This window comes from Platichthys flesus, chromosome 5 (assembly GCF_949316205.1).
Source record: "Platichthys flesus chromosome 5, fPlaFle2.1, whole genome shotgun sequence".
NCBI classification, from domain to species: Eukaryota; Metazoa; Chordata; class Actinopteri; order Pleuronectiformes; family Pleuronectidae; genus Platichthys; species Platichthys flesus.
This window is the reverse complement of record NC_084949.1, coordinates 27,449,717-27,462,161: the sequence shown is the minus strand read 5'-3', so window position 1 is coordinate 27,462,161 and position 12,445 is coordinate 27,449,717. Positions and strand designations below refer to the sequence as shown.

General features: G+C 48.1%; 2 protein-coding genes across 2 annotated transcripts; one reads left to right on the top strand and one right to left on the bottom strand.

Moving 5' to 3' along the window:
* The first annotated feature begins 507 nt into the window (after positions 1 to 507).
* On the top strand, positions 508 to 5,847 carry ccsapa (centriole, cilia and spindle-associated protein a). The gene is made up of 4 exons (XM_062388388.1): positions 508 to 599; positions 1,155 to 1,547; positions 1,937 to 2,400; positions 2,911 to 5,847. Exons 2-4 carry the CDS (start codon positions 1,190 to 1,192, stop codon positions 3,067 to 3,069), a joined length of 981 nt encoding a protein of 326 aa, XP_062244372.1. The 5' UTR covers positions 508 to 599; positions 1,155 to 1,189; the 3' UTR covers positions 3,070 to 5,847.
* A 723-nt stretch (positions 5,848 to 6,570) lies between these two features.
* On the bottom strand, positions 6,571 to 11,922 carry cdc6 (cell division cycle 6 homolog (S. cerevisiae)). Its single transcript, XM_062388290.1, has 12 exons — positions 11,878 to 11,922; positions 10,688 to 10,979; positions 10,315 to 10,581; positions 9,705 to 9,904; positions 9,200 to 9,348; positions 8,804 to 8,910; positions 8,544 to 8,683; positions 8,355 to 8,455; positions 8,038 to 8,105; positions 7,716 to 7,894; positions 7,020 to 7,160; positions 6,571 to 6,928 (listed from the first exon to the last, which is right to left on the bottom strand). The coding sequence occupies exons 1-12, from the start codon at positions 11,917 to 11,919 to the stop codon at positions 6,836 to 6,838; spliced, it is 1,779 nt and encodes a 592-aa protein (XP_062244274.1). The 5' UTR covers positions 11,920 to 11,922; the 3' UTR covers positions 6,571 to 6,835.
* Positions 11,923 to 12,445: the final 523 nt, after the last annotated feature.

Below are 12,445 nucleotides of genomic sequence, written 5' to 3'. Positions count from 1 at the left end.
CATGTTTATTTTTTATAGGGCTCCATTTACTGACACATCCTGTCAAAAATCATACACAATAAATAAAGATGGACGACATGACAGCTCCCAGAAGTGAAGCCAAAGCCTCTTGATAGCCACCTGGTGGCTGACTGCAGTATAGTTCCTCATATGAGCAGAAGGAACATGGACCATCTCTGCATCTCTATTGAAAATCATATCCATCCATCTGTCTGTCTGTCTGCTCTGACATCATTTGGATTCTGTGAAGGTGTGATCGTTTATCATGTATCATGTACATAATGTGGGTCCATGTGCTAACATGGAGGAGGCGGGCTTTATGGTGTGCCCTGCCGGCGGCCAGGAGGGGGCGATCGAGATGTTCTGACTCATGTGGAGCTGTTCTATTCACCATCTGTGGCTTTAACCAGACAAGATGAAACGGAATGATTTAAATGGATACTGCGGTCTTTTATTTTGAAAGCGCCCGCCGGAAGCTGTGTGTAGCATTTCAGCTAGCTCCGCTCTCGGTGCTCGTCAGTCGCAGGACCGGAGCGATGCTCGTCGTGTGACCACGGACCTGCACCCTCAGACCGGACCCCCTCTGGAACCAGGTCCGGGTGAGTCCAGATGAATGAGACCCGCACCCGGAGCGGAACCACCGGTACCGGTCCCCGCGTCTCCCCGGCCCCGGGTCCACTCAGGGCGGGTAACGCAGCTGAACGCGGAGCCCGGAGACATTTTAAAAATCTATTTACACGGAATGTGTTTTTAATTCTGAGGCTTGAAATAAGATGAGCTGCAGATTAATTAATAAATCAATTAGATCGATGCTCCATTAAGACAACGTGTCTGAAATGAAATGAGAATAGAGCGAGAGAGAGAGAGTGTGTGTGTGTATGTATATGAGTTTGTTTGTGTGTGTGTGAGAGTGTGTAATTCCTCGTGAAGTGTGAGTGACAGTTGTTGTGGATCAATTAGATTAGAATGAGCCTGTAATCTGGTGGGCGGGGCCTACAGGTAGACCACACCCCCGCGGGTTTTACATCAGCGTAAACTAACATGTCTGATGACGTCGCTCCTCCTCTCTCTGATCCCGAACTGGTCCCAGTTAAACCTGTGTCTCTCCCCGGTGCTGACTCTGTTTGATTCCCTCTTGTCCGGTTCTCCTCCAGTGACTCAAACCAGTGACTCAAACCAGTGGAGAGCCATGGTGACCAAGAAGATCCGGACGGAGTACATGAAGAAGTTCAAGGACCCCCGCTGGGAGACGTTCTCCAAATGCTACGAGGACGCCCTGAAGTACCGGCTGACCCGGCGGGTGATGGAGCATTCCCACAAGCCCTGGTTCTGGGAGGGCTGGGAAGGCGGCTCCGAGTCCAGCGGCCGGTCCACACCCCGGCTGACCAGGAACAAAGTGTCCCCCCTGTCCCCCCTGTCCCTGCCGCCAGCGCCGGCGTCCTCGGACCTGAAGCAGAGGCTGAGCGAGCTGAAGACGGGACCGGGCCCGGAGCCCCCCCACCAGGAGGCGGGAGCTGGGGGGGCCGGAGACGCTGCTCCCAGCACGGGTGAGAAGACTTCTGTTATTCACTAACTGGTTTATCAATAACTACCAACTGGGTCCAAACCTTCAGCCATTACTGCAGAGGAGTCAGTGTCCGGGGGGCGTGGCTACCGTGTGACAGACAGTCAGTCCCGACCAATGGGTGCAGGTGGGCGTGCCGTGTCCTCGAGCTCAGTCAGGCTCCACTGGGTGAACACCATGTCCAACTGGTGCCGGTCGAAACCGGATATGAACAGAAGGAAAAGAAACAGCAAGAAAAATCTGTTTGTGTTGTTTTGTTAAGTTCTGAATGTTTCATCAATCTGGTTAAAGTCAGATCACTTCATCATTTCAAAATGGAGGAGAAGAAACCGTGAGTTCTCCACAGTGACGTGTGTTTGTCTCTTTTCAAAGCGGCGCTGGTAGAAAACGACGTGAATGAAGCCGGCGGCGGTTCAGTGAAGCCGGTTCTGAAGACCAGCCCCCCCTCAGAGGACACCGGGACAGACGCCGGCCCGGCGGACACGGCCTCTTCTGACGGGGAGCCGGTGAACCCGCCACCGAAACGCCGGCACCGCAGACACGCCCCCCACACGGACCCGGGACGCCAGGACAGCTCCAGTGACGACAAACAGGCCGAGGTCCGAAAAGCACCGAGAGCAAAGAGCCAGCCTCCGGTCAGCACCAAGGAGAACCGGAGAGCGTCCAGCCGCCTGGACCGGGCCGAGGAGAACCGGAGAGCGTCCAGCCGCCTGGACCGGGCCGAGGAGAACCAGAGAGCGTCCAGCCTCCTGGACCGGACCGAGGAGAACCGGAGAGCGTCCAGCCGCCTGGACCGGGCCGAGACCCGGCCGGAGGTCAGGACCACGGCCAATGACGTGAGGGTTTAAGACACTAAGTATTTAAATGATTCAAACAGAAGTTCATGCACAAAATAATTATTTCAGATTTCTTGGGGCAGATACCATTATTATATATTTATATATTTATACAGTACATGTCATTGGGCTGAAGCTTTTGTCCAAAGCGACTCACAATTAGTACTCTCAACATTTATGAGGGGCCAGTTAGGGGTTCAGTATCTTGCCAAGGACCCTTCGGCATGCAGATGGGGAAGATTGGGGATTGAACCGGCAACCTACTTGTTGGAGAACGCCCACTCTACCCCCTAGGCCACACCACCGATATTGACCGTATATATGTTTATTATTTGGTTTTGTTTAGTATTTTGTGGCAGAGACCACCAGCTCCAGGATGTGACATTTGAAATGAGAGGACTCTGAATCTGTCGGAGCAGCTCGGCCTCGCTGACAGGAAACTGGACCCGTGTCACCTGACCCCGGAACATGAATAATGCAGCGCCCCCTCTCTCTGGTTTCTCCTCTCAGAGTCAGAGCCGCCGGGAGTCGGACAAGCGGAGCAGCAACGTGGAGCGGCGGCGGGCGCGCTCGGCCGACCTGGACAAGGTGAGGCGGGCGCAGCTCACCGTGGTGGACGACCGCTGGATGACGGAGTACATGAGCTGCTTCTCTGCCCGGCGGAGGTAGAGCCAGGCTCCGCCCCCTGGCAGAGCGCCACCACCGGACACACAGACCCGTGTGTGAGTGTGTGTTACTGCCTGTCGCACTAAAACGCTGCTTTTCATAACAACACACACATAAAGTCAAGACGTAATGTAGAATTCAGCGTTTCAGAGGAACCTCCTTTACCCAGAAGCCTTAGCAGCGGCTCCCTCAGAGCAGGTTGTGGGTTTGAATCCCGGGACATGATCCCTCGTCTTCGCTCTCGACCTCATCTCCTCCAGCGTGAGGAGGTCACGACTTCAGGAGCGTGAAGATGAATCGCTGCTGTCGAGGAAAAAGAAAAACCTGTTTCTCTCATGAGATAGAAAATCATTGCTTATTTATTTTTAACTCCTAATAACACACAGGACGTTCTTTCATATCAATCTGCTGACAAATCTTTATCAGATCTTCTTTCAGTGTCGGCCTCTCGTAAACTGTGTATTTTACGTTCTGAGCGTGAGACACTGAACTTCACTCCCACTCAGTGTTTTTCATTTCTCTGTGGCAGCTCTGTGTTTAAAAACAACCTGAATATTTTTGATATCTTGAATATTTTGGAAGTGAGACGTTTACATAAAGGAGAAGAAACTTTCCGCTGGATGGTTGAACAGACAACTAGAAACAAAGTCTCTCCAGCGAAATGAGTATTTGAGGTATTTTCAGAGTAAAACTTATATTTAAGACGTGTTCGCTTTGTACTCGTCTCAGCTGATCAATGACATGCACGTCGTTAGGATCAGTGGACTGTTGATGACCCTGCGATGCTAACGTGGTGCTTCTCTCTTCACAGCAGCGCCAAACACATTTTATTTATTATGCAAAATTGAATGTTATTGAATTTAAAAGCTGAATTTATCTTGTTTAAGACAAATTCAGAAATGTGTTTTCAGGGTTTTCTGCAGAATCCAACGTAGAGGAGAAAGATGAGTAGAAGTTTGTTTCAGTATCAGACGCTCGTGGTTCATCTTCCTCTCCTGTCGTCTTCTGACAGAACGTTCTGATTGGTCGGGATCAACTTGATTCTTCACCTCAGCAATTTATCTATTAAAAATAAAACTCTAATGTTTGTGTAGAAACATGAGGATCTGAAATAAGTTTTCTGAAAAGAGCCACATGTGATTAATTTGCAACAGATGAGGTAAAAACATTGACATTGTTCAAGTGGCACATTTAAAATTAATTAATTTGTTTGATTTCTATTTAAAAAAAATCTCTTTTGTCCAAAGATAATCTGTTTACTTTGTGTTTCAAGGAAAATAAATCAAATTCTCCGATTTGAGACGTTAAATACTGCAAATATTTTACGTTACCTACAGATACTTAAAGAATCTACAGATACTTTCAGTAGCTCGAAAAGATTAAAGACTGAAGATCAAATATTTAAAAACTCATTTGAAACAGATAGTGAATGAATATTCTATTGGTTGTAGTTCTTAATAGAAAATAGAATGTATCGTGAATTCTGCGATGTTTACGTCTTCACGCTGTTAAACCCGATAATGGAGGAAAAAGCGTGAAAGTATAAACGTTAATAGATTTTATCACCGTGTCACCTCCTTGTATTTTCAGCAGCCGTGACGTTGAGTTTTTAAACTTAAATCCAAATCGACTGCGAATGAAAAGTGAAAAGTTTGTTTGTTTTGTGTCGTAGTGAAAAAACGAGTTTTCAGTTTGTCGGTGTAGCTGAGAGTCGTAAACACGTGGTGACTCAAACCGAGGGCTGGTGACAACTTCCTGTTTTTAACACGTACGTTTGTTATGAGCTCACTTTTCAGATGAATGGATATAAAGTCACTGAATGTTTAATTTGAACTCGAGCTGCCGAAACCTCTTCACGCTGGAAAATGTTGAGACCACAGACGTTGAATAAAGAAGGACGATAAGTCTCCACCTTGTCCCACTCAGCCAATCAGGAGCCTGATACCATAACCAACTAACTTATCAGAACCTGGCGGATCGGAAACACTCAAACAAACGTCGGTGAGATAAGAACGACCTGAGTTGACATTTATTTAACTTCCACTTTGATTTATTATTTAAAGTTTGGTCCGTGTCCCATCTGCTGACCTGGAGGAGGCCGGGTCTACGGGCTATAAAGCAGCCCACCACCAGGGGGCGACTAAGATGATTTGGCTTCACTTTGGAGGAGCAGTCATGTCGTCCATCTTTATTTACCGTCTGTAGCTGAAGTCCGACATGCTGAGAAAGTTCCATGCCCCCCCCCCCCCCCCCCCCCCGGTTTATTGAACACGAGTATTATTGGATGTTTGGTTGAGTTGAAGTCTGATGCTCGAGTGTAAGACGTCTTGAAATGGGACGACCTCGCCCCCCCGCTGTGAAGCCTTGCGACACAACTCGGTTAATCTTATCACTTTTAAGGTTTTATTTAAAGTTTTATTTATTTATTTTTAAAGTTTCTATTTGAAGAAACCGTTTGTCGGGTGGAAACGAGCTGTTGCTGCAGATTTAATTCTGTTCTCATGTGTTTGCAGATTCGTGGAGTTGTGTTGTAAAGTGAAAACAATCAGACAATCACAGGAAACTGTTTGAAGTGTTGTTGAAAAGTAAAATCTAATCAAAGACTAAAAAGAAGCTGTTGTGTATGAAGTGTTTGTGTTGGACAGTGTTCGCTCGATGTTTCTCGACTAAACCTAAATATATTTAATATTTTACAATGTTTACATTTTGTCACTGTATTTGTATTTGAAAACATGCACAATAATATATTTTCCTTCACTTTAAGACGTTGCTGTGGAGAAATCACTCGAATAAATATCATATTTGAACATTTTCTTGTCTTAATATTGAATGCTGAAGTAAATCAGAATTTCAACAAGTTCAGTTTCATATTAATTTGTTTCAAACTTATGCTGAAAACCACGAGTTCAGTTTTATCTGAGAATTAGAAACTGTTGTGAGAGCAGAAGGTTGATGACGCAGCACTTGGATCAGATCTAAGATCACCAACCAAGGGGGGGGGGGGGGGGGGAATCTGTGAGGCCGCTAACTCTAATCCAATCAGAGCAGCTCACAACATACATGATGCTCACGGTTTGATTCTGGGATGTTTACACGTCGTACAACCTACCGTGTTAATATCCATCCAACAAGAGGAAACTTTATGAAAATCTAAACCTGAAACTAAACAAACTAAAGTCAGATTTATTTGTTTGTGTAAATATTTTTCCCGTTAAAGCCGATGCAAATATAAAAAATAGTCATTTATCTTGGACATTTATCAATGGCTGATAATATCTTTATTTTTGTTATAGTTGACTCTAAACTTCAAACAGGGATCCAGGATGTGTTTAGTTTTTAGGATTTCTGTGATTAACAGCGCCCCCTGCTGCCCCACGTGGGGATTCATTCTGTTCACCTCCGAGCGATGATGTGGCTTCACCTCGAGGAGCGGACGCGTCGTCCATCTTTATGAACAATGTAATATTCAGTTTGTTTCTCAGCGGCAGAAACAACGAGGAGGAGTTTCTTAAAATTTCTGTACATCTGTTTATTTACAGCTTAAAAATGGAAAACGTTTCAAAACTCAACTGAAACAAAACGATGGCAAAATTCACAACTGACTTTTCAACCCAAACTGAGCGTCAACACCAGTTTTTAAAAATAACTTGAAAGAAATGTACAAATTCTCAGCAAAAATGAGAATATTAAAAAATTAAAAAATGTATAAAAAAAAGAAAGAGAGTCTGGTTTGAACTGGATGATCAGAGATGAGGTGAACGAGGAGGGATCACGAGGGGAGACCTGCTGCCAGGATGCTGCCGAGCAGCGTCCGGTCCTTCAGAGCGTTTTCAACATCCTTCTCCTCGATCTTCAGATTCACCTGCAGGGGGCGACAGAAACTCATTATTCTCCACAATCAATCCATCATGTGACTGATGTTCCGACAGCGGCGCCCGGGCGGCGGCGTGTACCTTGGTGAGACGAGCCTCTTTGGCTTTCTTCAGGGAGAAGATGCCTCGACTCTCCAGCAGGCTGCAGAGCGACAGACACTCGCCCTGCCCGACCCCCGACACCTGCCTCCGGGCGCACAGACGACTGTACACCTCGTGCAGCTGAAACAACACAGAACCAGGTCACACACACAGCGCCACCTGCTGGGCAATTACACCTGATGCAGCCGGGCGCATCAACTAATCAATGTGAAATCTGAACTACTGGCAGGAGATGAAATGAACCATGGGAAATGGAGTTTGTGATCTTAACTGCAAATAAGTTTTTTCATACTGGTTGACAACTGAGGGTCTGGATGTCAGAGCAGGTTACAGGAGAGTTTCATGGACAAGAACAGATTCAGACACGGACCGAGATATGAGCAAATGATCAGTCAAATATTCAATCAAATGTTTGTTCATGTTTATCTGCTTATAAGTTGAGAATTAAAGTTTTGATAATCCACTCAGCTTTAGTTTGGAGTGGAAGTTCTTTCACAATATTGAAGTTCAACTTAAGATACTTTAGATCTTAATGATCAAGATGAACAATGTCTCTGGTATCCAGGATATTTTAGCTTAATTTATCACACGACTCCCTCCACCTTAGTGTAACCAGTTCAGACTCTCACCAGTTCAGACCCTCACCAGTTCAGACCCTCACCAGTTCAGACTCACCTTTCCCAGGACGATCTCTTTGCTCTTCCCGTTGCGGGTGAGCAGCAGGAGGCAGCAGACCAGCAGCTTCTGCTGCAGAGGGAAACTCTCTCCCTCCGAGCCGCCGCTCTGAGACGCCATGCGGTCGCCGTACACCTCCGACAGGACCCGTGCAACCTGGGGGAGGCTGACCCGAGACTCTGCTCCGACCCGAGGGGAAAGGTTCAGTCAGTGCTCATGTTCACCACAACAGGAATCAGGCAAGAGGACTGAGCTGCTTCAACTGATCCTGAATCTCACACGTGGATCTGGCTGATGAATCCGAGTGAAGAGCTTTTCTCACCTTTAGTCTCGGCCTCTGAAGTCGCTGCTTTCTTCCTCTCGTCAGACTCCACGACCTCCACTGCTCTCCTGCACAATGAGAGAAGAGTTGAGCACAAACTGTTCCTGGTCTGATCTCCACAGCATCTGCAGAGACGCTGATGAGGAGCCGACTAACACGACCCTTTAGCTGAGGTTGTGCAGAGTTCAGAGAGTTCAGGGGGTCAATGGGTCCCAGACAAACCACTTGGAGATTCCCACCAACAGATTCATCTGAATATTGCGTGTTTGTGTGAGAGCTGCATTCAGCAGGTAAAGGTTGACGGGTGAGATATTCACCTGCAGATGTCCAGAGCTTTCCTGGCGTCTCCCGACACCGCCGACACTTTTCTGGCACAGAACTGAACCGCAGCAGCGTCGAGGATCCCATCGGCAGACGCCTGAGGACAGGTGTTAATCACAGCTTAGTTCATCTTGTTTGTCTTCCTCTGTCCTGATGGGACGTCTGGTCCGTGTGGTTGTGCTTACCTGTGTGAGTCTGTCCTGCACGATGGCGGCGAGCTCCTGGCGGCTGTAGGGAGGGAAGTGCAGGAGCTGAGGGCGACAGCGAGGCCGGGCCTGCAGCCGGGGCAGGATCCGGTCCGTCAGATCCAGAGCGTTGGCGATGCCTGTAAAGTCAACACAGCACGGTGAGATGCATGAGAAGTGTCGCTCACCTAAACCATGACCACCTTCTGTTTAGTGACTTTTAGATCTCAGACTTCAACAGCTGGAGGTCGGGAGCTTACCGACGAGGCAGAGGCGGGACCCGGTCAGGTACGGCCATTCGAAGATGGTGTAGAGGACGTCCTGGGCTTTACTGTCCAGCTGGTCCATCTCATCCAGAACAAGAAGCCTGGAGACAAAAGAAGATGGAGTCAGAGTCTGTGATGAAGCCCAGTGAAGACACCGACGTGGTAAAGTGAGGAGAACCACGAGCGCCTCACAGCCTCAACTCACAGTTCACAAATTAATAAGAGAATCTAAATGACTATCATTAAAAAAAACTGCAAACAGGAAAATTACAATCAGGTTAAATGTATCTCTCTATTTCTCAGGGAGAGATGAACCACACAGAGCAGGAGGAAACTTTAGAGACCAGTTCAGGGTCCAACATGATTCCTGTTAAAGCACTGGTTACTCACACAGTGGGCCCCGGGGCCGTCAGGAGCCGCTGGAGGCCGCTCTGCCCGCCGGGAGCTTTCAGTTTGTCGGCCAGCAGGGGGAAGATGGCGTGGGAACTCCTCAGACTCATACAGTTCACCAGCACGGTTTGAACCGACGACAACTCGGCCTGGAAAGAAAGAAAATCCCGGTCATCATCCAACTGGAATCTGCTTGACTCCTCTTCACCCTGAGATGTTTCTATTCTCTCTTTTCCAGTTGTGTGTCCTTTGTGTGATGAAAACTTCATCAACACAACTTCTCAGGATAATCTCTCACATGCGCTCCAGAAAACTGACTCTCTGCCCTCTGGAGAATCTCCGCATTCATTCATTCATTTCTGTTTACTTTGTAATTCTGTGAGTTCTTCTCTTGAGGTGCCATTTAAAAGTAGTTTGGTTATTTTTGACCAATAATCATCAGGGACTGAAACCACTGCACACCCTCCAGTAGGGGGGGTAAAGCCCCACACAGCTGGTGAAGTACCTTCATCTCCTGCAGGACACAGTTGAGACAGGCCGTCTTGCCGGTGCCCGGAGCTCCAGAGATGTAGAGGCTGCCGGGGACACTCTGCAGCAGCGTCTCCTCCAGGAAGGAGCGGATGGACGCCCGCTCCGTCTCCCTGGACAGGAGGCGCTCGGGGACGGCCGTGTGGAGCGCCTGCTTCACGCTGTGGAACCTCGACTCTGGAGGAGACAACAGGAAGGTTCATTATGTTGGAGAACTGAACCAGGTCTTCATTTTGACAGATTAATAAGGTTTGTGTCCATCAGCAGCTAAAACCTGCAAATAAACTGTTGACTCCTCTCGAGGCGGAAAAGGACGTTTCTAATTCTAATGGATCGAAAAAGTGTACGAAAATATAAGAATTTTCAGTTTTCTCTGATCCACCGTCAATAAACCCCCAAATAAACCGATTATGATAATAAAACAGGAAAAAATCTCCCCCGCTTTAAGATTTCAAAAGGAATCTTCAACCACTGTGATACGACATTTAAGTCAAAACTTTACTACAACACCAAGAACTCTGGTTCCAGGTCGTCACAGGTGAACATTTCCTGTGACTCCAAACTCAAAGAGGATGTAAATAACTTACTTTCTGCAAACAGTCGAACAACTGGCAGCTTCCTGTTTGGGCCGGTGTGGCGAGCGGGACTTCCAGCGGGTGTTTCCTGCCGTCTTGGCGACAGGGCGCCAGCGGGAGAGAGTGGCGCTCTGGGCGAGGACGGGATCAGCTGACGGCGAGCTGTGACTGGAGAGTTTTCATTGAAGCCCAGTTTTCGGGGTGAGGCCAGAGTGGGTTTGCTCTGCTTCGGGGGGGATCCCAGCAGAGCGCCGCCCAGGTTACAGCCGTTGTCGTCGCCTTCGGAACCAGAAGAGAGAATTTAAACTTCCAGAGAAACGTGAGGGAATTAAAGTTGTGACACTGCGGCTCTTATTCGGGACACGACGTGGTCTACGAGTCGTACCTGTGCGTTTCCGGGGGCTGAGTGGAAGCCGTGGCTGGAGACGGGGAGAAGAGGGAGCTGGACATCTGGGAGAGAGGGCGGTGGGCCGGTCACTGGGACGTCCCGGGGTCAGCGGTCCGATCCCAGTCAGGGGGGCGGCGAGGGGCTGGGATCCAGGTTTGGTTGGGGAGGAGCCCGGAGACGTGTGAGGCGTCTTGGGGACGGAGGACACTCTGGTGGATTTGCGTCGGGGGTACTGCAGCGTGGGCTGAGCTCGGCCCTGAGAGCGCGTGCTCGGCATTTTGTGTCTGACCTGAAACGTGAGACAGAGAAAATCAGTTCCTGATCCCGAACTGTGACTGGAAACCGGAGAAACCACCTGGACACACAAACCTGCTCCAGGCGGTTCACTGAGGCTCTGTCATTCAGTTTCTCCCATTGAATAAAAACTTTATCCATCTCAAGGGAAATTTAGGTAAATATTATTTTGTTTTATTTTGCTCCTGCAGTTACTAGAAAATATAAAAGACTTGAAAACACAGCCCAGTTCCTTAACTGAATATATAACAAGAATTTTAACAAATCATTTCTAGATTAAATAAAATGAATGGATGGTCTCTACTTGCAAATATCAAGTTCTGAACAATTTCTGGGATTAAAACGGAATCATTCGCAGTGCATTGTGGGATACGTGCATGAAGAGAGACCGGAAGATAAATTAGATTTAAGAGAAATTTATAAATGAACGAGTGCTTCAAAAAATCTAAGAAAATGAAATATCAATGGAGAAAATGGCTGTTCTGAAATGTTCATTACCGCCCCCTATCGGACTGGAGTGAGGCCAACGAGAGAAATACACCAGGAAACTTTAACTGTGTGAAATCGTTGTGTTTTTTAAAATGTGTAAAAGTTACACGTGTGCATCTTTAATCTTTATCGATCAGATTGAACCGGTGAACACAGGAAACGAGTCACTGCGGGGGGGGGGGGGGGGGGGGGGGGGGGGGGTAATGGCGCCACGACACAACAGCGTCATAAAAAACAGCGCGAACTTTAACATGTGAGCTGAAACACTAACAGCGAGGAGACAATGAGACAAATACCAAGACGAGACAAGGAGACAAACACCGAGAGGAGACAAGGAGACAAAGACCGAGAGGAGACAAGGAGACCCACACTAACTGCGAGGAGACAAGGAGACCAACACTTACTGTGAGGAGACAAGGAGACCAACACTTACTGTGAGGAGACATACACCGAGAGGAGACATACACCGAGAGGAGACATACACCGAGAGGAGACATACACCGAGAGGAGACATACACCGAGAGGAGACATACACCGAGAGGAGACATACACCGAGAGGAGACATACACCGAGAGGAGACATACACCGAGAGGAGACATACACCGAGAGGAGACAAACAGCGAGAGGAGACAAGGAGACCCACACTTACAACGAGGAGACAAGGAGACCCACACTTACAGCGAGGAGACAAGGAGACCAACACTTACTGTGAGGAGACAAGGAGACCAACTCGAGTCCTCTTCAGGCTCCAGGTGAAACGTCTCTGTCCTGGGATATAAAGTAAAACCTTCCGGATCCAACGCGGCTGAAACACTGAAGCTCTGGAGACAATCTGGCGCCAAATCCCTCCTCATCCGGCAGCTGCTCCCCAACCCGCGCTCTGATTGGTCCGTGCAGGAGCGTCACCGATGCTCATTGGCTGAGCTCACACGGATGCTACGTCATGTGTCGTCAGACCGCTGGAATATGTGG

Excerpts from the sequence above, each read along its gene's own strand:
- ccsapa (XM_062388388.1), top strand. The coding sequence starts at position 1,190 with ATGGTGACCAAGAAGATCCGGACGGAGTACATGAAGAAGTTCAAGGAC. Across the intron at positions 1,548-1,936 it reads AGACGCTGCTCCCAGCACGG|CGGCGCTGGTAGAAAACGAC; the intron begins GTGAGAAGACTT and ends CTCTTTTCAAAG. Across the intron at positions 2,401-2,910 it reads TCAGGACCACGGCCAATGAC|AGTCAGAGCCGCCGGGAGTC; the intron begins GTGAGGGTTTAA and ends TTCTCCTCTCAG.
- cdc6 (XM_062388290.1), bottom strand. The coding sequence starts at position 11,919 with ATGTCTCCTCACAGTAAGTGTTGGTCTCCTTGTCTCCTCACA. Across the intron at positions 10,980-11,877 it reads GGTCTCCTTGTCTCCTCACA|GTCAGACACAAAATGCCGAG; the intron begins GTAAGTGTTGGT and ends CTCACGTTTCAG. Across the intron at positions 7,161-7,715 it reads AAGAGATCGTCCTGGGAAAG|CTGCACGAGGTGTACAGTCG; the intron begins GTGAGTCTGAAC and ends GTGTTGTTTCAG.